This window comes from Panulirus ornatus, chromosome 73 (assembly GCF_036320965.1).
Source record: "Panulirus ornatus isolate Po-2019 chromosome 73, ASM3632096v1, whole genome shotgun sequence".
NCBI classification, from domain to species: Eukaryota; Metazoa; Arthropoda; class Malacostraca; order Decapoda; family Palinuridae; genus Panulirus; species Panulirus ornatus.
The window spans coordinates 3868170-3894249 of NC_092296.1; the positions used below are offsets into that span (position 1 = coordinate 3868170).

The window sequence follows — 26080 nt, forward strand, 5'->3', positions numbered from 1 at the left end:
AATGTTTAAAAGAAAACATATTTTCCCCGGTGAAGTGTCTCATGGATGGCTGAAAGAACAGTGGTATTACTCAGGTTTCCTTCGTCACCCACTTAATAATGAGAGCTCGGTTTGATTCCCTCGTCTGCCTCCTCCTCACCAGAGGTTACTGTGGTTATCACTTCACCACACTCCAACTGCCAGAGTAAATCCAGTGATAAGATAACACCACAGCCGCCTTGGTGCTTCCGTTCCCCGGACGATGCAGTGTAGAACAGGTCAGGTCGCCTCGAGGGTAAGACACTGGATGTGTGGGTAGATCGTCCCGAGCCGGTGGTTGTTTGTGGTTATAAAGAAAGGCTGTGATACGTGGAGAAGAGGGTGTGAGAGAGTCGTGGAAGGTGAGTTGTAAGTGCCATTTCATCAGTTCTGTGGAACTCAAGGAGGCCCAGCCTCACCTTAACCCCGTGAACACGTGAAGGTATGATCTCAGGGTGTTATGGGTCGACCATGGCGTTATACCCAAGGGTCGTACCCTCAAGGTTGTGTCATGGCCGACGCCAACGCTTAGGTAAGGAGTAAAAGATGAAAAAAAAAAAGAGAATCCACGATCATTAGAGGTAAACTTTTCGTTATGGTAGGAAATTTTTGATCAAGCATATAGAGGAAAAAGCTATCTAATTATATGTAGTTCATGTGCTTTCTCGTGTTGAGAACGACGGGCCGACCCTTTGTCACGCCGGGATGATCATTGATATTAATGCTGTAGAGCATGTACAGAGCATCAGATTGGGGAAGAGCAGTGTGGTTTCAGAAGTGGTAGAGGATGTGTGGATCAGGTGTTTGCTTTGAAGAATGTATGTGAGAAATACTTAGAAAAGCAAATGGATTTGTATGTAGCATTTATGGATCTGGAGAAGGCATATGATAGAGTTGATAGAGATGCGCTGTGGAAGGTATTAAGAATATATGGTGTGGGAGGCAAGTTGTTAGAAGCAGTGAAAAGTTTTTATCGAGGATGTAAGGCATGTGTACGTGTAGGAAGAGAGGAAAGTGATTGGTTCTCAGTGAATGTAGGTTTGCGGCAGGGGTGTGTGATGTCTCCATGGTTGTTTAATTTGTTTATGGATGGGGTTGTTAGGGAGGTAAATGCAAGAGTCTTGGAAAGAGGGGCAAGTATGAAGTCTGTTGGGGATGAGAGAGCTTGGGAAGTGAGTCAGTTGTTGTTCGCTGATGATACAGCGCTGGTGGCGGATTCATGTGAGAAACTGCAGAAGCTGGTGACGGAGTTTGGTAAAGTGTGTGGAAGAAGAAAGTTAAGAGTAAATGTGAATAAGAGCAAGGTTATTAGGTACAGTAGGGTTGAGGGTCAAGTCAATTGGGAGGTGAGTTTGAATGGTGAAAAACTGGAGGAAGTGAAGTGTTTTAGATATCTGGGAGTGGATCTGTCAGCGGATGGAACCATGGAAGCGGAAGTGGATCATAGGGTGGGGGAGGGGGCGAAAATTTTGGGAGCCTTGAAAAATGTGTGGAAGTCGAGAACATTATCCCGGAAAGCAAAAATGGGTATGTTTGAGGGAATAGTGGTTCCAACAATGTTGTATGGTTGCGAGGCGTGGGCTATGGATAGAGTTGTGCGCAGGAGGATGGATGTGCTGGAAATGAGATGTTTGAGGACAATGTGTGGTGTGAGGTGGTTTGATCGAGTAAGTAACGTAAGGGTGAGAGAGATGTGTGGAAATAAAAAGAGCGTGGTTGAGAGAGCAGAAGAGGGTGTTTTGAAATGGTTTGGGCACATGGAGAGAATGAGTGAGGAAAGATTGACCAAGAGGATATATGTGTCGGAGGTGGAGGGAACGAGGAGAAGAGGGAGACCAAATTGGAGGTGGAAAGATGGAGTGAAAAAGATTTTGTGTGATCGGGGCCTGAACATGCAGGAGGGTGAAAGGAGGGCAAGGAATAGAGTGAATTGGAGCGATGTGGTATACAGGGGTTGACGTGCTGTCAGTGGATTGAATCAAGGCATGTGAAGCGTCCGGGGTAAACCATGGAAAGCTGTGTAGGTATGTATATTTGTGTGTGTGGACGTGTGTATGTACATGTGTATGGGGGGGGTTGGGCCATTTCTTTCGTCTGTTTCCTTGCGCTACCTCGCAAACGCGGGAGACAGCGACAAAGTATAAAAAAAAAAAAAAAAAAAAAAAAAAAAAAAAAGAGCATAATTTGTGGCGTGATAGCATTGTCTAGACTTGTGTTCTTCTAGGAAGAGTTATGTCAAAAAATATTTAAGTACAAGAAGACTTCCTTCTGTAATAGCACTTTATACGTCTTACCTAAGATAACTTATCTATGATATCATCGGCGGAAATGGTTTCCTCTGTACTGACATGAGTTTACATTACAAGAAAATTACTTTATCCTATGGCGCTTAGAACATTATTTACATATTTGAAGGAAGGATTAAGATATATCTTCATATGTATCTTTAGGATAATAGCACTTCCTCTCGTGGCTGTGCAAGAGAACGGTAGGAGTCTTCCATATCTGAGAAAAATGCGAGTATTTCGTATGATAAGAACAGAATGACCATTTCCTTGTGTGATAGCATGGGTCAATGCTTTCATGGATGATACTGAAGACCCATATATGATGGTGTGTCATGTACTCTCATGAGGACGCACGAGGACCTAGGTACTCGTCTGCTGAGACCACTACTTAGGTCATCGTAGAGGAAGGTGGACAAACCTTGACTGTATGACAGTTAATGAGGACAGACTTCGCCTGTATGAATATGTTGAAGCCAGGAATCTTTCCTGTATGATAGTGTTGGAGGATAGGTCTTTCTTGTATGATAGTGTTGGAGGACAGGTCTTTCTTGTATGATAGTGTTGGAGGACATATCTCCGACCTTGCTTGTGTGCTATTGTTGGATTACAGACCTTTTCCTTATGGTGCTGGACAGATCTCATTTGTATGACAGTGTTGGAGGACAGACCCACCTCTTACAATAGTGTTTGAGGACAGACCCAGCTCTTACAATAGTGTTGGAGGACAGACCCACCTCTTACAATAGTGTTGGAGGACAGACCAACTGCTTTTGAATACCGTCAGGTGAATTAGTAATAAGCTAACGCCGGCGAAAGGTGGCTAAGATTTGGCGACTTGATCCATTTCATCACATTCTTAACTTCTCCAGCAGCCTACCCTTTGGTAGACTGTAGTGTTAATGGTGGTTTTCCATTGTATGAATTCCTCTTGCCAGTAGGTTGGTTGAGAAAGTAATGAATGGCCTTGGTGTGCATGATAGGTTTTTTTTTTTTTTTATGCTTTGTCGCTGTCTCCCGCGTTTGCGAGGTAGCGCAAGGAAACAGACGAAAGAAATGGCCCAAACCCCCCCCCCCCCATACACATGTATATACATACGTCCACACACGCAAATATACATACCTACACAGCTTTCCATGGTTTACCCCAGACGCTTCACATGCCTTGATTCAATCCACTGACAACACGTCAACCCCGGTATACCACATCGCTCCAATTCACTCTATTCCTTGCCCTCCTTTCACCCTCCTGCATGTTCAGGCCCCGATCACACAAAATCTTTTTCACTCCATCTTTCCACCTCCAATTTGGTCTCCCTCTTCTCCTTGCTCCCTCCACCTCTGACACATATATCCTCTTGGTCAATCTTTCCTCACTCATCCTCTCCATGTGCCCAAACCACTTCAAAACACCCTCTTCTGCTCTCTCAACCACGCTCTTTTTATTTCCACACATCTCTCTTACCCTTACGTTACTCACTCGATCAAACCACCTCACACCACACATTGTCCTCAAACATCTCATTTCCAGCACATCCATCCTCCTGCGCACAACTCTATCCATAGCCCACGCCTCGCAACCATACAACATTGTTGGAACCACTATTCCTTCAAACATACCCATTTTTGCTTTCCGAGATAATGTTCTCGACTTCCACACATTCTTCAAGGCCCCCAGAATTTTCGCCCCCTCCCCCACCCTATGGTCCACTTCCGCTTCCATGGTTCCATCCGCTGCCAGATCCACTCCCAGATATCTAAAACACTTCACTTCCTCCAGTTTTTCTCCATTCAAACTCACCTCCCAATTGACTTGACCCTCAACCCTACTGTACCTAATAACCTTGCTCTTATTCACATTTACTCTTAACTTTCTTCTTCCACACACTTTACCAAACTCAGTCACCAGCTTCTGCAGTCTCTCACATGAATCAGCCACCAGCGCTGTATCATCAGCGAACAACAACTGACTCACTTCCCAAGCTCTCTCATCCCCAACAGACTTCATACTTGCCCCTCTTTCCAAAACTCTTGCATTTACCTCCCTAACAACCCCATCCATAAACAGGTGAATTAGTAATAAGTAATAGGCAAAAATTACTGCATAGGTAGAAATTGTTCTGATGAGAAAGTACTACATGGATTTTAGTAGGCATCAATGGCCTTGAGATTGTGGAATGGTTTAAAGCTTTAGAAGTTATTGGAGTTGGAAATTGTCTTCTTTAGAATGAGTCATATGAGAGTATTGTTCTTCCTGAAAATTATTAGGTACAGTAGGGGTGAGGGTCAAGTCAATTGGGAGGTGAGTTTGAATGGAGAAAAACTGGAGGAAGTGAAGTGTTTTAGATATCTGGGAGTGGATCTGTCAGCGGATGGAACCATGGAAGCGGAAGTGGATCATAGGGTGGGGGAGGGGGCGAAAATTTTGGGAGCCTTGAAAAATGTGTGGAAGTCGAGAACATTATCTCGGAAAGCAAAAATGGGTATGTTTGAGGGAATAGTGGTTCCAACAATGCTGTATGGTTGCGAGGCGTGGGCTATGGATAGAGATGTGCGCAGGAGGATGGATGTGCTGGAAATGAGATGTTTGAGGACAATGTGTGGTGTGAGGTGGTTTGATCGAGTAAGTAACGTAAGGGTAAGAGAGATGTGTGGAAATAAAAAGAGCGTGGTCGAGAGAGCAGAAGAGGGTGTTTTGAAATGGTTTGGGCACATGGAGAGAATGAGTGAGGAGAGATTGACCAAGAGGATATATGTGTCGGAGGTGGAGGGAACGAGGAGAAGAGGGAGACCAAATTGGAGGTGGAAAGATGGAGTGAAAAAGATTTTGTGTGATCGGGGCCTGAACATGCAGGAGGGTGAAAGGAGGGCAAGAAATAGAGTGAATTGGAGTCATGTGGTATACAGGGGTTGACGTGCTGTCAGTGGATTGAAGCAAGGCATGTGAAGCGTCTGGGGTAAACCATGGAAAGCTGTGTAGGTATGTATATTTGCGTGTCTGGACGTGTGTATGTACATGTGTATGGGGGGGGGGGGGGGTTGGGCCATTTCTTTCGTCTGTTTCCTTGCGCTACCTCGCAAACGCGGGAGACAGCGACAAAGTATAAAAAAAAAAAAAAAAAAAAAAAAAAAAAAAAAATGTAGAAATAATGGCTTAATAAGAAATTTGTGGTTGCAGATGAATGTAATGGCCTAGGATAGAAGTGATTGTCTTGAATGGAATCAGTGGGCTTCCATGTGAATTTTAATGATTGGAAATGATGGCTATGGATAAAGGTAATACCCATAGATTAAAATAATGATGCATCGGTAAGGAAATAATGTCCAGGTGAATATATTGGTGTATGGTGCAGATCCTTGACCCAAGGTAATCATGATCTAAATGAAAATACCTTGATTGTACTTGATTATAATTCTATTCATTGGTATCCCAGGATGCTATTCATTATGGAAGTCTCGTAAAAGCTGTGAGGATATGTTGATTTACTCTTGTCATGCATTACTTCATTGCAGGCTGTGTATGATGAGGTTCACGTGGACAGTCCTGCTTGCTGGGGTATTATACCTAGTCTGGGCTGACATCCCCAGCTGTCAGCACAACACATGTTCAGACTGCATTCGCTCCCACACATGTGTCTGGTGTCGTAAGGAGGTGATTTACTGCTAACATAGCACACAAATTTAGGGAGGAGGGGCTTATTTGTGATAGAAGTCAAAATATACAATTGTAATTCAGAGTTGTTATACTAGTGTAGGTGGAATACTTTAATAGATGTTTGATGGATGAACTTCTGTTCTTTAACATCATCCTGCCTTTCTCATCATTCTTCTTTCTTCTTTTGCATTCTCTTGCCTTTCCCAGCATTGTTCTGTCTTCATCAGTCTCCTGCCTCCCTGAGATCCTTCCTGCCTTACACAGATTTTCTGCTTCCCTCACCACTTTCTGCATTCCTATGCAGTATTGCCTTTCTTAGTACTCTTCTATCATCCTAACCAATCTTCTGTCTTCCTTAAATCTTTATATTATCCTCTACTTTTTCATGCCCACTCCAGCTTTCTCATATCTTCTATTAGATTCTTTTTCTTCCCGTTGCTTTTCTTTCCATTTTTATAAGCCATTGTATTCCCTGGCACTTTATAGTTTATTGAGCATTCATATCTCATCCCTATGTTTTTTATATATTCTCTAAATTTCCTCCATAATTTCTGAGACCTCCCTAGTTCTTATGTGTATGATGCCTCTATTGATCTTCCTTCTCCCCTAGTGGTCTCTTTTTCTCGTGTACTATTTTATCCTCCTCAGGTTTCTCCATTCTTCTCATCACGTGTTTTCTCTCATGCAGTCTGTTTCCCTCATCATTCTTTTGTTAAAGCACTCTCCTGGCACTTCTAATTTTTTCATCCTCAAGCCTGCAAGAGCACATGCTGCCTTCCTATGCCCTCCCTGACACTCCTTCCCTGTTAAATTTGTTACATTTTATTAGTCAGTTTCTCAATACTCTACTGGCACTTCCAGCACTAGCCTGACCTCTCAGCACTATTAATCCCCCAGCAATCCATTGACCCTAGCACTGTCCTGTTAACTGAGCTGTCATACATTTTCACCACTTATATTACATCCAAGTGTCTCGTGTTACTGATCACTCTTTTGCCCTCTGAAGTCCTCGCAGATTTTTCCCTTTGACGGTTATACAAATAGTAATTGAATGTTTTGAATTTAGATTCTTAAGAAAAAGGTATATTAGTATTACTTTTGAAGAGATTTTTCAAAGGGCATTAGAGTAACTTTTTGAATGTTAAAAGATGCTAGTCCCCTTCACATAAACATTAGAATTTATCCTTTCATCATTTTACCTTATTTATCGGTGCAACTGGTGTACTGGTTTTCATGCATTTACTTTTGATAGTGATATATAACTTTTTTATGTTTATGAACTGTTTGATATTATTCACTCATTCATTCATTCTACTTAAGCCTATCCTCTCCTCCTCCCCCCCACTTTCTGCAGTTCCCACTGTTCTTTTACCACTATCCGGCACTTTACTTTTTCCTCAAGTACTGTTCTGACCTCTTCAACTTTTTCTTGTCCTTGGCATTCCTTTACCAGCCTCCTCCTGGGCACATTTACACCCTCTCAAAAATGCAATCCTGACATCCCAGCACTTTTCAGTTACACAGCATTCCCCTGCCTTCCCTGTACTCTTCTGTACTGTACTTTCAGATACTCTTCTTAATTTCTTCAGTCCTCTTGCTCCCTCTGGAGTATCCTGATATCCTCCCAAGCACTCTCATACTCTTCTCAGCACACTGCTACTTTTTCTGGCTTGCCTCTTCCTTGCTAGGACACACTTACTCCAGTGCTCTTGTAACATATAGCACTTTCTTGCTCTTTTGTGTTTTCTTGATACAGCAACACTGCTCCAGTCCCTTGCACCCTCTTGTTCTCTTTATGCTCCACCTTCACTCCCTCATCCTTTTCAGAACTTTACAGAGTTATCGAGGTGTTTCAGCAGGGAAGCAGTCGAGTTTGATGTATTTAAACAACTCTGTGAAAGTTTCATTGTTGATCCAAGCACTCTCTTTGAGAAAGTGGAGGATGAAGAGCTGTCTACAGGGACTGATGATGACAACATTATCCAGATAAAACCTCAGAAAGTCAAGATGGAGTTAAGAGTTCGTGAGTGTTATTCTGTAGAATAGAAATTGCTGTAGAAACGGCCTTTAGAGAATTTGAAACTTGTTCTCTACTGTTTTACTTATCTTGATTGATGAATTAGGTTAATAACATTATCATGCAGATATACATCCAGAGTTCAAATAATGATACTAGGAAGAATTGAGATTTGCGGGGCTGGTCTTTGGTCATGATTACTGATACTGTATTGGTATTCTTCAAGACACATAAGGATTGCCAGTAGATTGCAAGTTTTTTTATTACAAATTATTTTGTCCTTGAAATGTTTCATTGACAGAGGACACAGCAAGAGTTGATATGACATACAAGCATTTACGGAATTACCCAGTGGACCTTTACTACCTAATGGACGGTTCCAGGTCTATGAAAGATGACAAGGAGATGCTCTCAAACTTAGGTACCCAGCTGGTGCAAAGCATGAGGAACATTACTGACAACTTCAGGGTTGGCTTTGGGGTCTTTGTGGATAAGGCTGTTCTTCCCTATGTCAGCACCGTTCCTTGGGAGTAAGTTACTTATGTCATGTTAATCTGTCATGACACTTTATGACCTGTGGTCTCAGTAAATGTGGCCAGCTTTCTAAGTTCTGCAGGAGCCTCATAAGGATAGAAGGGACCCCTTGGTCAGGAAGTAAACAAGTAAGTACCTGGGGCAGGAAGTAAGTCATTAAGTATATGTTATTACTTACTTTCTGTCCTAGGATTTCCTTCCATATTATGATGCTCCTGCAGCACTCAGGAAGCTGGCCACATCCACTAGTTTGGACCACAAGTCATAGAATGTTGTAATGTTGTGTATGTGCGTGTCTTTGTGCAGGGAGTGCACATCTTGAGGGCTTAGCACTTATACTCAAGATCCTCAAGGTGAACTACTCATAAATCGACTCTTTTGTAATATCCTCAGTCTACACAACCAAGCATTCTGATTCCCAGTTCGCCACCTCCATCAGCCTACTTTACCAGACATTAGTTTTTGTACTCCAGCTCTACACTGTGTGGTGGGAGGTGGTACATCAAATGTTGATAGGATTACTGATAATGAATAATTCTGCTCGAGATGTGTATGGACCTCGATTGTGTAATGGTTAATGTTGCTGACTGTGCACTTAAGGGTTGTCCAAGGTTAATCCTCTATTGATGTGAATCCTGGTGTTAATGAGATGACTTCAGTTAGGGCATTTAGTTTTCCTCACACTGTTTCAGCTAAGAAAAAATCCAACTTTTAAATCCCAAGACTAGCAAGTAAGTTAACCAGGATTCCCTGCCCAGAGTAAGGCTGAAAATATTTGATTAACTGGAATTGTGGAACTAATATGAAAATTTTTCTTCATAAGATGATTTTTTTTCTATATCAATTTTTGATCATGCAAGATTAATACAATACTTTTACTTATAATTTTATGTTACAGTTCCAGTACAAGTAGTTGCACAGACTGTGATCCTCCCTTTGGTTACAAGAATGTTCTTCCACTCACCAGTGATGCTACTACCTTTGTGGTAAGGCAAGGCTAAGCTAAAGTCTTCTTATAACAGGTTTTAGTTGTAATTAGATATTTTGCTTCACTTTCATTGATCTGAAAAGAATCTTCTGGTCATAATTAAAGGTTTTTAGTAAAACTGTGACATGTTACATTTGACTGAATGTTCTTTTACAAAAGAAAAAAATGAAATGCTCTATGTATTGTAAAACAGCTTTGATGTCAGTTAATATGATGTATGTTTAAATGATTGTATATCTCCTTGATTTTCCTCTTTAGAAGTCTTCTTGAATTTCGACAGCTGTACATATGATTACTGCCACATCTCATAGGAAATTTGCCTTGTCATAAAAAAGCTTTCAGTTACTTGCTGTGCCACAGAGACAGGAGGTTGGCCAGTACTGTCTGGTGAGATATTTAGGCAGCATAATGGTACTTTTTTTTTTTATTATGTATGACTAGATATAATTTTATTCATGTCATCTTTTCTTCAACTAAGCCTTGGGAAAAGGAGTAGAAACATCTTTTTTTTTAGCTTAGAAAAGCTTTCTGTTTTTGTTTCTCAAGCCAGTTTGCTTTAGTTTCAAGATTTTACTGGAGTTTGTTAACCCTCATACGTTAAGCCATATTAAAACCTTGTTGTTACTTTACTGAGATTTTCTGTGTTATTAGCACCCTGTTGCAAAATTCTTTTGTAGATTCAAGTTTATATTCACTTATTATTGCTTCATGATTTATAAAAGTACTTAAAACTTTATCAAGCTTTCCAATGATTGATTTTTTATGTGAATGATTGATTTTTTTATGTGAATTTTTTTTTGACTAGTTGCTGATTTAGTATGCAGTACAGGTAGATGTTGATGTTTTTTGTGTTATCTCACAAACTATAGAAAACATAGAAATTCTTATATAGATTTTCGTTGATATTCAATTAATGTGGCTTCATAATCTATAACAGTACTTAAAACTTAGTTAAGCTTTTCAGTGATTGATTTTCATATGAAAATTATTTCTGTTTAGTTGCTGATTTTATATACAGTACAGATAGTTGTTGATGTGTTTTATAATATCTTGAAAAATGGAAGAAACATAGCAAGTCAATGAAGATATGATTGTTCTTAGTTACTGGCATTTTTGGGTATTAAGAATCTTCCAAGTCCTGCCTGCCTTTGCTGCCAACAAGAGTGAGGGCTCAAGCAGTAGCAGTGTTAGCCCCTCTCAAGACCCTTGTTTGTCAGATAGCCCTGACTTTTTTTTTTCCTTTGTCACAAATGTTTTCTGACTTCTAGCATTTCTGTTGAACCCTTTCTGGTTAGACCCTCTTCTGATATCTCACTCCTCTTGGAGATTGAACTGTTTAATGGAGTTTTGATTAATCGCCTTCATGCTTCAAAGCATAACCTTCAAGGGAGGAGTCTGATTTTTCTAGCACCATGCCTGTTGCACATCTCTTGGAGCTTGAATCTCCAAATTTTGACATTTTATGGATCAAGATTTGTCAACCAACTACCTCTGTTTTTCTGTGTTATGCCTTCTGCTCTACTGACTTTACAATCTTTAAAACTTTCTTTGACTGATAAGATTTCTACTCTTAGACTGTGGCACCCTCTCATCCTCCAGCTGAGATACTCTACTCATTATCAACAACATTTTTCTTTAACGATACTGCTATATTGTACCATTTTTGTTCATGTCTTTTATGACAGCACTGTCTTTACTGTTTGAAATGCAAGTTTTCCAGTTCCCAGAACTCAGATTATATGTCTTCTCTCCATACTTTTCTGTTGATAGCCCACAGTGAAAACTTTTGTCCTTGACCGGAGCCTTTGATATAAAAAGACGATCAATGTATCTCTTTGAATCATTATGAATAATTCTTTATTCCTTTTGTAGAGACTTCTAATGTGAAAATTTTGCAAATATCAACTTTATCACATATTTTTTTGATGACTTTATAACATTTGATAACAATAATTCTCCTTGATTTGTCTATTTTAAGTGGAAAATGAAGTTTTCTAAAGGAACATGTAATATACCTAGGACAAAGTGAATGAGACCAAGACAGCTTCAAACTTAGACTATCCAGAAGGTGCGTTTGATGCACTCATGCAGGCCATTGTATGTGAGAAAGAAATTGACTGGCGGTCGCAGAGCATTCGTTTTATTGTTATCTCTACAGATGCTGGCTTCCATATTGCTGGTGATGGCAAGGTACAGTTTATCTTTATGATTTGCGTAGATGCAGTTAAGCTGAAACAGGGCAGAATTGTCAAAAAATATTTTTTTAAATATATATTTTCCAGTTCTATTAATTTGTATCCAAATCTCATCTTCACTCACTCATGTTAAATCTTTCTTTGAAAGATTTCAGATTAATGCTGTTAAGACCCTTTATAGTGGGAATAGTGCTAGTATGAGAGAAAGTGGGGGTATTTGTGAGTGGTGTGAAATAAATGAGGGAACTGATTAAAGAAGGCTTTGTGAGGTCACCATGGTTGTATAGTTTTTTGGTTGGCATATTGTGTTAGGTGGATTAGAGTTGGTGTGATTTGCTGAGGTATGTGGGAACAGAAAGAAAGCCACCTCAGCACATTATACTTCCATTTCACTCATAATCTCTGGACTCCTTTAAAGGGGTTCCTTCAGCTTGAAGACTGTGCTACAGTTGGTAACAAAGAAATTATGGACTCCTTGGAAATGAAAGTTTCACAACAAAATTGTACTCCTTTTCATCTAATGACAGATACAACTAGCCAATTAACATCATGCAGATGGAGACTGATGTCACCTTCAGCTGTTGTAAACAGCACATATTTTTTGTGGAGTCAGATCAGAGAAATAGCTGGAAGGAACTGTGATGGTTCAGTTGCTCCTTAGTGATATTAGTTTTGCTGCACTAAAATGTTTTGAATTACTGAAATCTTTGCTTGTTCACAGTTACCAGTATAAGATAATTAATAATAAATGTTTAAAACTTAATAAACAAATCTTTTATGCACTGTACAGGTATATAAATTTTTTTTTCATCCTCAAGCACATTATACTTCAGCAAAATAGAAAGTGCTGATTTATGAAATAGGATGAAGAAATTCACATATTTAAATTATTCTCTCCTAGTTGGCAGGTATAACAGAACCCAATGATAAAGCCTGCCATTTGGACAGTAGTGGAATGTACTCCCATTCTGCTGTTCTTGACTACCCTTCTGTGAGCCAGGTAATCATCACAGATTTTTATTTTAGATATTTTAAGTGGGTCATTATAGTTCAAGACCTTAATATATCTGTGGCAAAGCAAAATTTGATGTCCTAGATCTGGATTTCTGAGAAGCAACTCACAAGAGGTTAATTTTTTGATGTAGGTGAATTTCTGTAAAGTAAAAAAAATGAAAGAAAAAAGATGTAGATCACAAAAGAGATGTCAGCAGAAATGTTGGCCTCCATGTGACCAGAAGTTACTGTTTTTTGTAAATTATTAGAATTTAGTCCTATATGTTGAGTAACATCTTGTGATTCTTCGTTATTGATATTAAGGAAAAAATTTTGATTGATAAATATGCAGTGTGCTTTGTCATATTTTCCTAGCTTGGTGTTCTACACATAAGCTTCTTGTGTTCATGGCCTGCCATTGGTGAAAATGATAAATCCAGCATCACATCCAGGTAGTCATCGTTGGTAGGTAAGCATCAATGGCAGAATATTGCTAAGTAATGATCATGGCCAAGACATTGCTAATTAACAATTAGGATCAAGGACACAATTGCAAGGAAATTATCAGAGCCAGTAACAGTTAGATCCCTGCTGCATATGGATCCAGATACCTCTCAGGTTTGGCCAAGTCTGTTGTCCAGGTGACTTCGAGAGCTGGTTAGTCTTCAGAGGCAGGTAAATACTAGTAATGAATAACTTTGAAGTAATTTTAAGCTAATTCTTGTGTAAACCACTGTGGTAAGAGGAAGTGATTCTTTTACCATGTGCCCAAAGGTCTACACTTGCCTGCCCAACAAATGTAGAAATGTAATATTTGTGATGCTGCACAGAACAGGTTGGGTCCTTCATACTATGAACTGAGATTAACCATTTTTGTTTTCATGCTGGTTTAGGTTTTAATGTCATTGTTTTATTGTTACTTATGTATACAGTCTTTCTTTCCTTGAATTTTGCCCTTTTATGTCAAAATTTTAAAGTGATTCACATAACTTACATACATAGGGAAATGAAACTAACCTTGTGTATCCATATCTATAAGTAGCCGTGGCAGTACTTTGCCAGACACAGGATTTGTGTAAAGGGTGAACAATATATCTTGGTTGATTCAAAGTGTTATTTTCTTTTATAGTGTATGATTATTGTAATTATTGTTAACAAACTATTGGATGCTACCTTACTTAACTGATGCATGTGATAGTTGACGAAGATTGTGTCCAGACAGTTTTTTTTTGTCTATTCCATCCAGAGATCCAGATGAGCAATTTAGAAGTAACATAGAGAAAAATGAAGGCACTTGAATAATACTGTAATGAATGTAATAGAATCTTTGTCAGTGAATTCATCCCATGACCAAAGTTGTGGCTATGACAAAAGAGTCTCCACTTATCCCTGTCCTTAAAAGCCTCCATCCCATACTCTGTTCCACACATTCTTCCTCCTTTTCTTTCCTTCCACTACACATGCACACATACACACATATATATATATATATATATATATATATATATATATATATATATATGGCCCCGATCACTCAAAATCTTTTTCACTTCATCTTTCCACCTCCAATTTGGTCTCCCACTTCTCGTTCCCTCCACCTCTGACACATATATCCTCTTTGTCAATCTTTCCTCACTCATTCTCTCCATGTGACCAAACCATTTCAAAACACCCTCTTCTGCTCTCTCAACCACATATGTTAGTATACCATATGTTAGTATTTTCAGTCCATGATTACTATTTTCTCCCTTACAGATCAAAGAGAAGGTAAATGAACATGGGGTGCATCTTCTTTTTGCAGTCACTAAAGAACAAAAGCCCATTTATGCTCGCTTGCAAGAGTTGATCCCCAGGACGAGTTACAGCATCCTGGCCTCAGACTCAGCCAACATTGTCGACATTCTCACCAGTGAAGTTAAAGTTAGTGCTATAAGCTTACTTATTTCATCCAAAAGTTTAAACTTTTTTTATTTCACCACTTATATTCCATTATTCATCACAAATTCTGTGAGTTGTAGTCTTAGAAATGAGGGGCTTTACTTTTAATTGAGTTTGAATGAACAATTAAAGTTTACAGTATTTTGTATTATTCATTGAAGTAGTCAACAGTCACAGGTGGAATACATAGCAGACACTGTTGACATATGAAAAAAAATCTCAGTAATAAATGGCATAAGAGACCACTGTAATCTCAAATTGCCTTGTGAAAAGTTTTGTATGATCTAATATATTTCTGATGTTTCTCTTATTCTCTGACCTTCTAGGATATCATCTCTCGTGTAACACTTACACACAACATAGCCCCTGGATCAGACACCTTAAATGTGCAGATCTTCTCAAAATGCAAAGATGGATTGATGAAGGAGAGATTTACTTGTGGGAATTTGGAGGCTGGGGATGAGGTGGTGTTTAATGTAAAAGTTACGGTAGGTTAACCTGATTTACTCTCGTTTTGTCCAAGTAATTTTTTGTCGACATGAAATGGAAGATTATGGAAGCAAATGAATTTGATTATACTTTCTTACTTGTTTCATTCTTAAATCTGGATGTGCCTGCAGCAGTGTTCTAAAATTCTCTTTTAATTGATTGTAGCAGTGCTGAAAGCATCAGGCCAAAATGTCTGCAGAGGACTGAGCCTGAAGAGGGAAAATCCTCCCTTTGCCCCCTTCACTGTTCCTTCTTTTGGAAAAGTAAGAATTTGAAGGGAGGATTTCCAGCCCCTCGCTTCCACTCCTTTTAGGACAAGCAGGGAATACATAGGAAGTATTCTTTCCACCCTAGCTCCAGGGAAAATATATTTTTTTTTTGCTTTGTCGCTGTCTCCCGCGTTTGCAAGGTAGCGCAAGGAAACAGACGAAAGAAATGGCCCAACCCACCCCCATACACATGTATATACATACGTCCACACACGCAAATATACATACCTACACAGCTTTCCATGGTTTACCCCAGACGCTTCACATGCCCTGATTCAATCCACTGACAGCACGTCAACCCCGGTATACCACATCGATCCAATTCACTCTATTCCTTGCCCTCCTTTCACCCTCCTGCATGTTCAGGCCCCGATCACACAAAATCTTTTTCACTCCATCTTTCCACCTCCAATTTGGTCTCCCACTTCTCCTCGTTCCCTCCACCTCCGACACATATATCCTCTTGGTCAATCTTTCCTCACTCATTCTGTCCATGTGCCCAAACCATTTCAAAACACCCTCTTCTGCTCTCTCAACCACGCTCTTTTTATTTCCAAACATCTCTCTTACCCTTACGTTACTTACTCGATCAAACCACCTCACACCACACATTGTCCTCAAACATCTCATTTCCATCACATTCATCCTCCTGCGCATGGATATATACATGCATATACATATGTATATATGCATCACTTTGTAAAAGTAGTGATGTTGGAGAAGAAAAAAATTGAGCAGTGTTTTATTTTTAAAATGATTGTGTTTGTAGGTCAGAAAGTGTCCTTTAGAGGAAAAAGACTGGAAGACTACCATCAACATATCCTTAGAGGGACGTAGGCATTCGCTCGTTATCGATCTCACTATGCTTTGTCGTTGCAAGTGTGAGGAGCCTGGAGACCAGGTAGGTGGCGAGGGAAACTTATTGGTGGTGAGAGAGGAGACCATTTGGAAAATCAGTAGTCTTTGAAGGAAATTATCTTGATGAACAGGAGGAAGATCAGGTTGATGGCCAAGAAGATGAAATGGTGGGATAAGGGGAAAAAGTAATTAGGTGTTCAGAAAGCAGACTCATTGGATTACTAGGCAGGAAATATGGAGGAAATTTATACTAATACCTACATCTTTTATACCATCATCCTCAGTAAGCTGTCTAATCAGTGTGAGTAATGCTTACAGCTCATTGTTATTTTTATGACATAACCTTATATTTTGATAGACAGTGATTCAGCTGTTCGCTTTGCAGTTGCAGTTACAGGATATTGAATTATTATATAGTGAGCTCTGATGAGTGAAATTTTAGTTCACATAGATGCTTGTTAATAAGTTCACTTTTGAGTCTGTTTCCTGGTACAAGATTCATATTGCAAAATTACATTTTTTTTGTAGCATGTTCATAAGAAATTCCTGTACCAGTATGTTACTGAGCACACAATGGTCAGATTGCTGATGCACCATCAATACATAATCATATTTTCATTTAAGTAATCTAGAAATAAGGATATACGGTACTAAGTTTGTAGAGAGAAATTTGAAATATGAATGAGTTAGGGATGAGGCTTTGAAGCTGATAAAAAGATTCTGAAGTTGATGTTGTAAAGATATGTGGAAAGTTATTAATGTGGTATGCTTATCAGAAAGTTTAGCCATCAGCACATTGTAAGAAAGGGGAAATGGAAAAATGAGGAACTGTGTAAATTAAATATAAGTAAGTTGAATAATGAGATACATTGTGAATTATGTATTTAGAAGAGATTCTCCGTTGGTTAGTTGAAAATAATGGTGTGAGATCCATGATTAAGTATTACAGTAAAATATATAAGATCAGATTAAGATTCTGAGTCTTTTTCATTTCAGAACTTCATTGCCAATGCTCCCCAGTGTGATATTAATGGAGACTACATGTGTGGTGTATGCAGCTGCCACTCAGGTTTCATAGGTCAAAATTGTGAATGTGAACTCAGCAGTGATGAGAAGAGGTTGAGCATTACTGGTGACTTAGCCTGCAAAGAAACCAATATATCAGATGTGTGTAGCGGCCAGGGCAAGTGTGTTTGTGGCGAGTGCATTTGTAATGAACGGGAAGAACCCGAGGTAAGATTTTAATTTTCTCTTATCCCCAGTATGCCTCTGTGGATTTTTGTATGATATAATTAGCAGGGTTTTAATGAGCCTCTGGACTGTTGTGTTCTGTTATATACTGCCTCTATACTGTTTAGCACTGGTATACTTTGCACTAATCCAGTATATTGTTTACCCATGGTACACTAAGCAAGGCTCAGTTGTCTGCTTCATCCAAGATAGCAATAGGTAGAAACGTTAAGTAGAAGTAGTAGGTAGGAACATTAAGCAAGAGCATGAAGTAGAAGTAGTCAGAAGGAACATTATGTAGGAGCCTCCAAACTGTGTTAGAGTTGACCTCTGCCAGTGGCCTGTTAAGGGTGAGACGCTAAATTCATAGAAGTGGCACTTGAGTTCACCTGTCATGGAGACTTGCTTTGGCCACTGCCTTGAGGTTGTTCCAGTTGGAAATAGGCATTAGAGGTATGGAGAGAGAGCATTATTGATAGAAATTAGATTTGCATAACAAGTCTTTTTAAAAAGATCATGTTACAAATTTATATTTACTTTGTTTGCAGAAGATCACAGGAAAATTCTGCCAGTGTACAAACTACAAGGGGTGCTCTAGTTCTGATGGCCTTATATGCTCTGACAATGGGATCTGTGACTGCAACTCATGCAGTTGTAATGTTGGATGGACTGGCCAGTTTTGTGAATGCCAGAATGGTACTCAAGATAACTGCAGAAATCCAGGTAAGACTTTTCCTTTATTATCAGGTCCAGATGACATCTTTCCTTACATATATGGATTAACTATGTGTTCTTCCTGGAACTTCCATGTATTCCAAGACCAATCAAGAACCTTCATATTTTGCTCATAGGATTTGATAGTTTGTTTGCGGGACCCTGATTTTCAAAAAAAATAATGCCTTTGTGCCAATCAAGAGAAAATGAAGGTATTGTTCAATGTGAAAATGGAATAGTTTGGTGCTTTGTTGTTGATTTTATACGTTACTAGTTTCTTTTGCTGATGTCCCCATGGTATTTAGTTTGTATTTCTTTAGCAGGGATTCTTACCCACCCCAAGACACTTGATATCAGTTGTTTTCAAGAGAATTTAAGATAGAGACCATTTTTTGGATTGAATAAGTCTCTCACACATCAGTTTGTCTTGATGTAATGGTCACTGGGTCTGTAGCTGACAGATCTCAGTTTGCATTTCTCTCATGGGGATATTTTACAACTTTCTGGAATGGACAGATGTTAGTTGTATTCATGAGAATACTAAAGAAGTAAACCAGATCTTCTTGATCCTTCACAATAGAAATAGCAACTCCCATTTCTTATTGTTTAAGAGGTAGTCAGCTCACATTTACTATAATGAAAATTTATAATTGCTTGAGTTCCTAGAGGGATGGGCGACAGTACATGGTTGTGTTGTTGCATTAGCTTGTTCGCATTGTTTATACTATACATTGTCTCTTCCGTTTGTCAGGTCACCATCCTGTTACCTACATTTGGTTTGTGAATGCTACATGCATAGACATCAGTTATCTCCAGAACAACTATTGGAAGAAAATAAAAGGAGCCTTGTCTGATGAATATTAATTTGACATGTATCAATATTTTTATTTGCTTTTAAGTATTGCCAGAAAATTAGCCAGCTTTTCTCTTAAATTCTTTGTTGCATGTATATATGTAATATAATGCCATTTTTCACTTTTAGGAACAAAAGAAATCTGCTCCGAGCATGGCACTTGTGAATGTAACCAGTGCAGGTGTGATGATTCATATTTTGGCAAATTTTGTGAGGATTGTGAAGTAAGTAAAACTTCCAGCATCATACTTATCTTGCTATCAATTATACTAAATTATTCCTGCATCAGATGCTAGTAAATATAAGGTTCTTTTAAAACATAATTAACTCAAGTTTAATGACAGAAAAAAAAGGCATTGACTGTATTTTAAAAAAATTTTTCATGTTTACCAATGCACATCATATTGCCTTAAAGATTCCCTGAAGTGGTGTTCTTGTGATTGGATGGGTCTTATGTTAATTTCTAAAACTCCCTCACCTGCGTACTTAATTAAAACGAGCTGGTTTGAGTTTCTTCATCAGGTGTCACAGTCGTGGACTCTCCTTAATTTTCTCCTTATTTAGCATCATCCACAAACATATTCAGATATGATTCAAGTCCATGCAGCAAGCGATATACAGAGATCACGAATAACTGCAGCTTCAAAATCAGTCCTACAAAATAACACAAGTGCCAGTAGCTATGACCCCATTTGAAAAGTCACCTGGAACATCTGTCATATTTCCTTGTATGTGGATAATTCTGAGTTGAGTGGAAGCATTCTCGTATTAGAAAATTCTCCTTACTTTTTCCAATAACTTTCCATATGAAACAGCTGAATGCCCTCTAGCAGTCCAAAAACATAATTCACATACTTTTTCTCTAGCTAGTTGCCACTATCTTAAAAGTCTTGAAAATTATGTGTGCATGACATTTTTCTCCAAACCTTTGTTGCATCTTGTTGAGGCAGTTTCACCTCTTAAGCAATTAAACATAAATTTTCCTAGCATCTTTATGGACTGAACCAGGGTATGTGAAACGTCTGGGGTAAACCATGGAAAGGTCTGTATGGCCTGGATGTGGATGGGGAGCTGTGGTTTTGGTGCATTACACATGACAGCTAGAGACCGAGTGTGAACGAATGTGGCCTTTTTTTGTCTGTTTTCGTGGCACTACCTTGCTGAAGCAGGGGGTAAAGATGCTGTTTGTTGTGGGACCGGGTAGCATCAGGAATGGGTGAAGGTAAGCAAGTATACATATATATAACATTTTATAAGTAATTAAGTTGACAGCTTTGGCTCAAAAGTTTGGAGAGGGGATGCAACATCAAGTATAGTTGATTTAGTGTACGTAATGAATATTCACCCAAACAGACATGCATATGTACTAATGAATATTCACCCATACAGACATGCACAGGGAAATGTGGTGACTACATGTCATGTGTACAATGCCAGGTGTTCAGTGCAGGAGAGCTTTCTTCTGATGAATGTCTGATAAATTGCACACTCTTCAACGCAACCAAAGTTTCAGCCCTCGAAGGTGAGTGCTAGAGGAGTAATGATTGATATGTTGATCTGTATTGTATGATGCTTATCCTCCAAGCACTTTTCCCAGTGGGTCTTGAAGACTCTTGCTCAGTAAACTTCTCTTGTATGTAAAATCCAGTTGTATTAGTTATTTCATGAAAAGGTAAATTGCAAAATTGTAGTTAAGAGAGGCAGCTGAGCCTGGTCACCCTTTGAGCATGGCCATCACAACTTGGGCTTTGAGAAAAGAATAGGTTTAAGAAGAGGAAAATGGCAAAAGGAATTATCAAAAGAATTATACATAGCCTCAAGGATGCTGTCAGGGAAGTGTGTGGAACTATTTTTGGCAATGTTAAATAAATTGCTCAGTATCAACAGCAAATATAACAGCAAAAGGCAATGTCCAATAGGATCAGAAGTTTTGAAGTAGATGAAAACAAACTCCTAGAGTTACACAACAATTTGTTCAGATCAAACATTGTAGAACAGGAGAAATAGAAGGTAGAACATTATGCATCGATGGGCTAGATGAAAACTGCATTCACCCAATGGAGCAAAAAGCAATTAGGAAAGAAATTAAGTAAGAGGGGTATAGGAAGTTCTGCCTTAAAATCAGAGGAAACTAAAAGTATGGAATATAGTAAGAACAAAAATGGGATGGACATGTGAAGGTTACTGTCAAAATGGAGTGTAACTGCCAAGTTATAAAATAAAGAAAAGAAAAAAGCCTGTCATGAAGGATTTGGTAAGATATTCAGTAACCAACCACAGGAAAAGTGAAAACAAGGAGCAAAGAAACCAGAAAGAAAAACACACTATCACCTGAAAGAGTGTTTAAAAGTATTATATGAAAACTTAGCTGGATTTGTACGATTCACATAACATTTCTCTTTTCATTTCAGATATAAGTGGAGGTTTGTGTATCTTATCAGATGACAATAACTGTCGACTTTACTTCAAGTACCAGCTTCATGATGATGGGAGAATAAATGTATGGGTTCAAGATGTCCTGGAGTGTCCCAAGCCTATTAATATCTTTTGTAAGTGTGAACTTCAGTGTTTAGTTGAAATGTTTCTAGACATAACAAACATTGTGAATTTGTTCTCGATAAGTTTTCATTTAACAATGCTATGGTTCATCGGGACCAACATACAAATTATTATAGTGATTTAGAGGACACGAGTGGCAAAATAATAAATAAGGTCCATTTTTGTACAAGATATTTTCTTTCATTAAATCAAATCTTCAAAAAGAATTTAAAGTGGAAAAGTATGAAAACTTAAAGGTATTGTACAGTGCAGTATTATGTGGGACAGAATTGTGTTTAATAATCTGTTTGTGTGTATGGGGAGGAGGCTTTACATTCATTAAAGAAAATTATACTTTCATGTTTTACCACCACATATTAATGCATTGTTTAGTTTGCCCCATTTCTTTTTTCTGCTGTTAAGGTAGTTTTCCCACATTCTCATTTTTTATCAGCATTTATAATTACCTATTTTTGCATAAGTTCCTATACTGGAAATATGAGACTTGGAAAACTTGAGCTTAATTCCTAAAAAGGTCTGCAGGTGAGGTAAACAGCTAGGTGAAATTAGAATGCAGAACTTTTTGCTTCTACACTTCACCTGTATGCAGTCATGTTTGTTAATGGGTGCCAAGTTGTGAATCTTTATGCATCGCTTGATGGGTCGCCTAGTTGTGAATCCTCACCTAATCTTTTTATCTGGTTTACTAGACAAACCCCTAGTGGTAGATGTAGTAAGGCAAGACTTGTAATTCATTTCAGTACCTTGAAAATCGTCAGTAATATTCAGTTCTGCATTCATAGCAGATTTATCATGCTATACGAGACTTATGTCCCTCCATTTAGGTGTAGGAACAATAGGGGCTGGCTAAGCCAAAGCACAGGGCAGGGTTTGGAGCTGGCAGTTAGACACATAATGCAGCCTTTAAGTGGTATGCCTCTTTATGCATATTTAAAGATAGTAAAGATGACAGACTTCATTGCATACATGTGGTGTAAGGTAAATCCAGCTCATTTATTGTAGCTGTTCTTCTTACGATAGTGATATATATGATGGGTCATCAATGTATAATTTTTTGGGAAATTCATGTGCAAAATAAAAATAGAGGTTGTTGGACCAAGGACTTAGCAGAGACTGGACTGATGGATAGGGAGGGAGTATACAGCTGCTGTAGGTAAAGCTAATATTGAGGATTATAGAAAAACATATGGTGTTCCTTAGTCATATTGTTTTGGAATATAATTTATGGACCCTTCTTCCTCGAATAGAACTCCCATGTTAAGTATATTGTCTACTATCATCTAAAATTTTTGTAACTATCTGAACCTTAGATCTAGAAGTTACCCAGCTCTTGACAGTCAAATCTTTTGATAAAAGAGGACTGCTACAGTGTTAAGATAAATTTGATAATTCACTGTTCAGTCAGGAAAATACATTTTGGTTTGTTGCAGATGTGGTGTTGGGTATTCTAGTGCCTGTAGTGCTCCTTGGACTAGGGACTCTTATTATCTGGAGGATCATCACATCCATCCATGATAAGCGGGAGTATGCCAAGTTTATACTGGAACAAAAAGATGCAAAATGGAACACGGTAAGGTTAGAGAATACTTAAGGACTGATTTTTTTTCATATATATGTCTATACACTTCCAAAAGAAGGAACAGAGAAGGGGGCCAGGTGAGGGCATTCCCTCAAAGGCCCAGTCCTCTGTTCTTAACGCTACCTCGCTATCGCGGAAAATGGCGAATAGTATGAAAAAAAAAAAAATGTCTATACACTATTGTGGAATGAAATAATAACTGTAAAGTCTGAAACAGTTAATGATGCAGCATGCACAAGTCTGTGGAAATAACAAATAAGTGAGGGGGGGAGAAAAAGCCAAAATGAAGTATGAAATAGTAAAGCCATGTTACATGAAGAATGGAAAACAGAATTAAAGAAAACTACAGAATGTATCAAAGTTTAATTGGAGTGTTAAAGGTCAGGTATTGTTGGTATAAGATCTAAGAATAATGATACATTTATATTCTAAATGTTAGGTGTACTGGTGGAGGATAAATATCAGCATTGGTAATGGGTGAAAGAGGTAATTGCTGTATGTATAGAATAGAGACCCTGTTGTGAATAGGTTAGAAAAGTGATAAAATGTGGGAATGATAAAAAGCTTTATAAGTAAATGAAGAGATCCTGAAGAAAGAGTCAATTGATGAACATTTGCCTTTATGAAGTACATGTGAAATTTTGGAATGAAAGTAATGCACAAAGTGACCATGTTGTTCTTGAGTTAATATGAAAAAAAATTAATTTAAAGATTCATTAAAACAACAGAAACATAAAACGTAAGTCAGATGGCATATAGTTGGGTTGTATGCAAAAGGATCAAGGAAATTCAAATTTATAAGAATTTATGGAAAATTTGGTTTTGTAAGGATTTTCACCTCAAAAGTTTGCCCAAAACTCTAGGGACCAGCAAAGCATGGACAAACCATGCCCCAGTCATGGCCACCTCAAGTTAAAGGAATATAGGGTAGGAAAATGAGAGAAAATTATTAGTGTTAAGATATTTGTAGACCTGATTCTTAAAGAATGTTAAAAGAGGGAAAGAAGATAGAAGGGAAAGGTTCTCATCTTTGTTATTAAGGGAAGGATATATGATAATGGTCTGTCTTCAGTGGCTGGTATCCACGTAGAAACTGTGTAAGTGACACCCAGTTTAGTTGAAATTCTAATGAGGGCCTGTGCTTCATGTGGCTGGTCTCCATGTAGAAATTTTGTCTTGTACGAGACACCTAGTTTAGTTTAAATTCTAATAAGTGCAAGTACCAGACCATTCAAGTTATGGGCCAAAGCAGGTTGGATTCATGTCTGTCAGAGGTCGAAAGGGCAATAGATTTCTGTGGGGTTGTATACATTCTGTTTTGAGTAAGCTAGTGTTCTAAGTAATGTTGCCTGTTTGGTGTAACTTTAGTGTCATGGTGCCATGATGTGTTTGTAATGTTACCTGCATATGAAGGGCTTTCATAACGTAGTCTTTTATGCCAACAAATGCGATTAGTTTTTGTTTTTGCAACTTTTCCTTTGTGAGCATTTTTTGTTAATTGAACTTATGTGTTGTTATTTTATCCATGTAATGAGAAAACTGCCTTATAGGGTACTGTGACTGAACAACTCTAAAGCTGGTGATACACAAAATCATTTTTCTTAAAAAGGTTTTAAATTTAACACTTGAAAGTTAAAATGATTTTGACAGTGAACTAATGTATACATTTTGTTTCATCATCTCAGGAACTAAGCCCACTGTACAAGCCAGCTACAACAACAGTCGAAAACCCACTCTTTGGTATTGCAACTGATTAGTTTCCTGTCACTGGGTATTTACCAACCTGGTGGACCCTACTCCATATTTCTGACAAGTTACTTAGCTCATCATGTAAGGGTAGTATTGAGCTGAACTAAGGATAGAAACTTTAGTCTTGCATGAATATAAGTAGTAGCTGGATTTTTACATCTACTATTTCCTTTTCTCTATGATCTTTTTATTATTCTAAGCATGATTATCAGTCTTTCCTACATCACTTTTACTATAAAAAATCCAACATAATTAGACCTTAGTTTTGGGAAATGGAGTTAAAGGCATGCATGGTATCCTAAATGTATTAGTGATAATTTTAATTTAATTTTCTATTTATGTACATTAATTTGAAATATGCAGTCATCTAATAGATGCTTTTAAGAAACTTATGATGTTTCCTTCATATTGTTTGGTCCCAGTAGTTCCATTTAATAATCAACCCTTTCCTTCTAAGAGGTGTTTTCTATACCTCTTCATTCATCATTGTGGTCTTAACTATTAGATGTACTACTACTTTACTCCCTCGTTCATGTGTATCAGGGTGAGGTAACTCGTGCAAAGGAGACGTTAAATTCACAGTTCACAGGAACAAGGAAAATGGTGAGCAAATATCAGTAAACTCCAGGTAGAATAAGAAAATGTTTTGGAAGGAGCTTAATTGTGTAAGAAAAACAAGAGAACAGATGGGAACTTTTTTTACCCAACAACCAATTTCTGTGGAATAGTCTTGGTTTTATCCGTGATTTCTTTTCAGAAGCTCCTTCAGCCCAAGGCTGCAGTACTTCCATAAAGCAGGAAATGTGAACTCCTTTGGAATGAGTTCTTTGATGACACTGAGCTTCCGTGACAAAGCCTTGCCAGAGAAGACTTTTCACTTATGTACAACCTCAGACAAGCACAGTCCACTAACAACTGGGAACATCACTGGAGAGGGCAAATTGGGAAGTGGTAACAGGCAGAAATGTGATGAAGAGGACATGGAGTTCACCAATTATGGAGACTTTTGCCATGGCCACCCCCTTGATGGAGTTCCCAAAGGGAATGGGCATCAGAGATATAGTTAGATTGATAGATAGATGAACAAATTTGAGGTCTCGCATCATCTGACTGTACTCTTTCACTCCTTAACTTCCTTAAGCAGTTGGTGCAAAGAA

General features: G+C 38.4%; 1 protein-coding gene across 5 annotated transcripts; it reads left to right on the top strand.

The window, feature by feature from the left end:
* Positions 1 to 138: 138 nt before the first annotated feature.
* LOC139748364 (integrin beta-PS-like) lies at positions 139 to 25820 on the top strand. Of its 5 annotated transcripts, none has more exons than XR_011712646.1 (18): positions 244 to 380; positions 5817 to 5955; positions 7786 to 7981; positions 8277 to 8505; positions 9408 to 9495; positions 11517 to 11687; positions 12594 to 12692; positions 14441 to 14605; positions 14950 to 15111; positions 16151 to 16282; positions 17236 to 17472; positions 18018 to 18192; positions 19166 to 19260; positions 20426 to 20558; positions 21448 to 21585; positions 23026 to 23165; positions 24860 to 25004; positions 25681 to 25820. XR_011712646.1 is itself a non-coding variant. In XM_071661460.1 (17 exons), the coding sequence occupies exons 2-17, from the start codon at positions 5824 to 5826 to the stop codon at positions 24929 to 24931; spliced, it is 2364 nt and encodes a 787-aa protein (XP_071517561.1). In that variant the 5' UTR covers positions 139 to 257; positions 5817 to 5823; the 3' UTR covers positions 24932 to 25610. The 5 variants fall into 5 exon arrangements, 3 of the variants coding, with proteins under 3 accessions (XP_071517561.1, XP_071517560.1, XP_071517559.1); XR_011712647.1 differs by having other exon boundaries at positions 25684 to 25705; XM_071661460.1 differs by lacking the exon at positions 25681 to 25820 and having other exon boundaries at positions 139 to 257; positions 24860 to 25610.
* Positions 25821 to 26080: the final 260 nt, after the last annotated feature.

Coding starts and splice junctions, on each gene's coding strand:
- LOC139748364 (XM_071661460.1), top strand. CDS start 5,824: ATGATGAGGTTCACGTGGACAGTCCTGCTTGCTGGGGTATTATACCTA. Junction 16,283..17,235: donor GTGAGGAGCCTGGAGACCAG/GTAGGTGGCGAG, acceptor TTTTCATTTCAG/AACTTCATTGCCAATGCTCC. Junction 18,193..19,165: donor AGATAACTGCAGAAATCCAG/GTAAGACTTTTC, acceptor TTTCACTTTTAG/GAACAAAAGAAATCTGCTCC.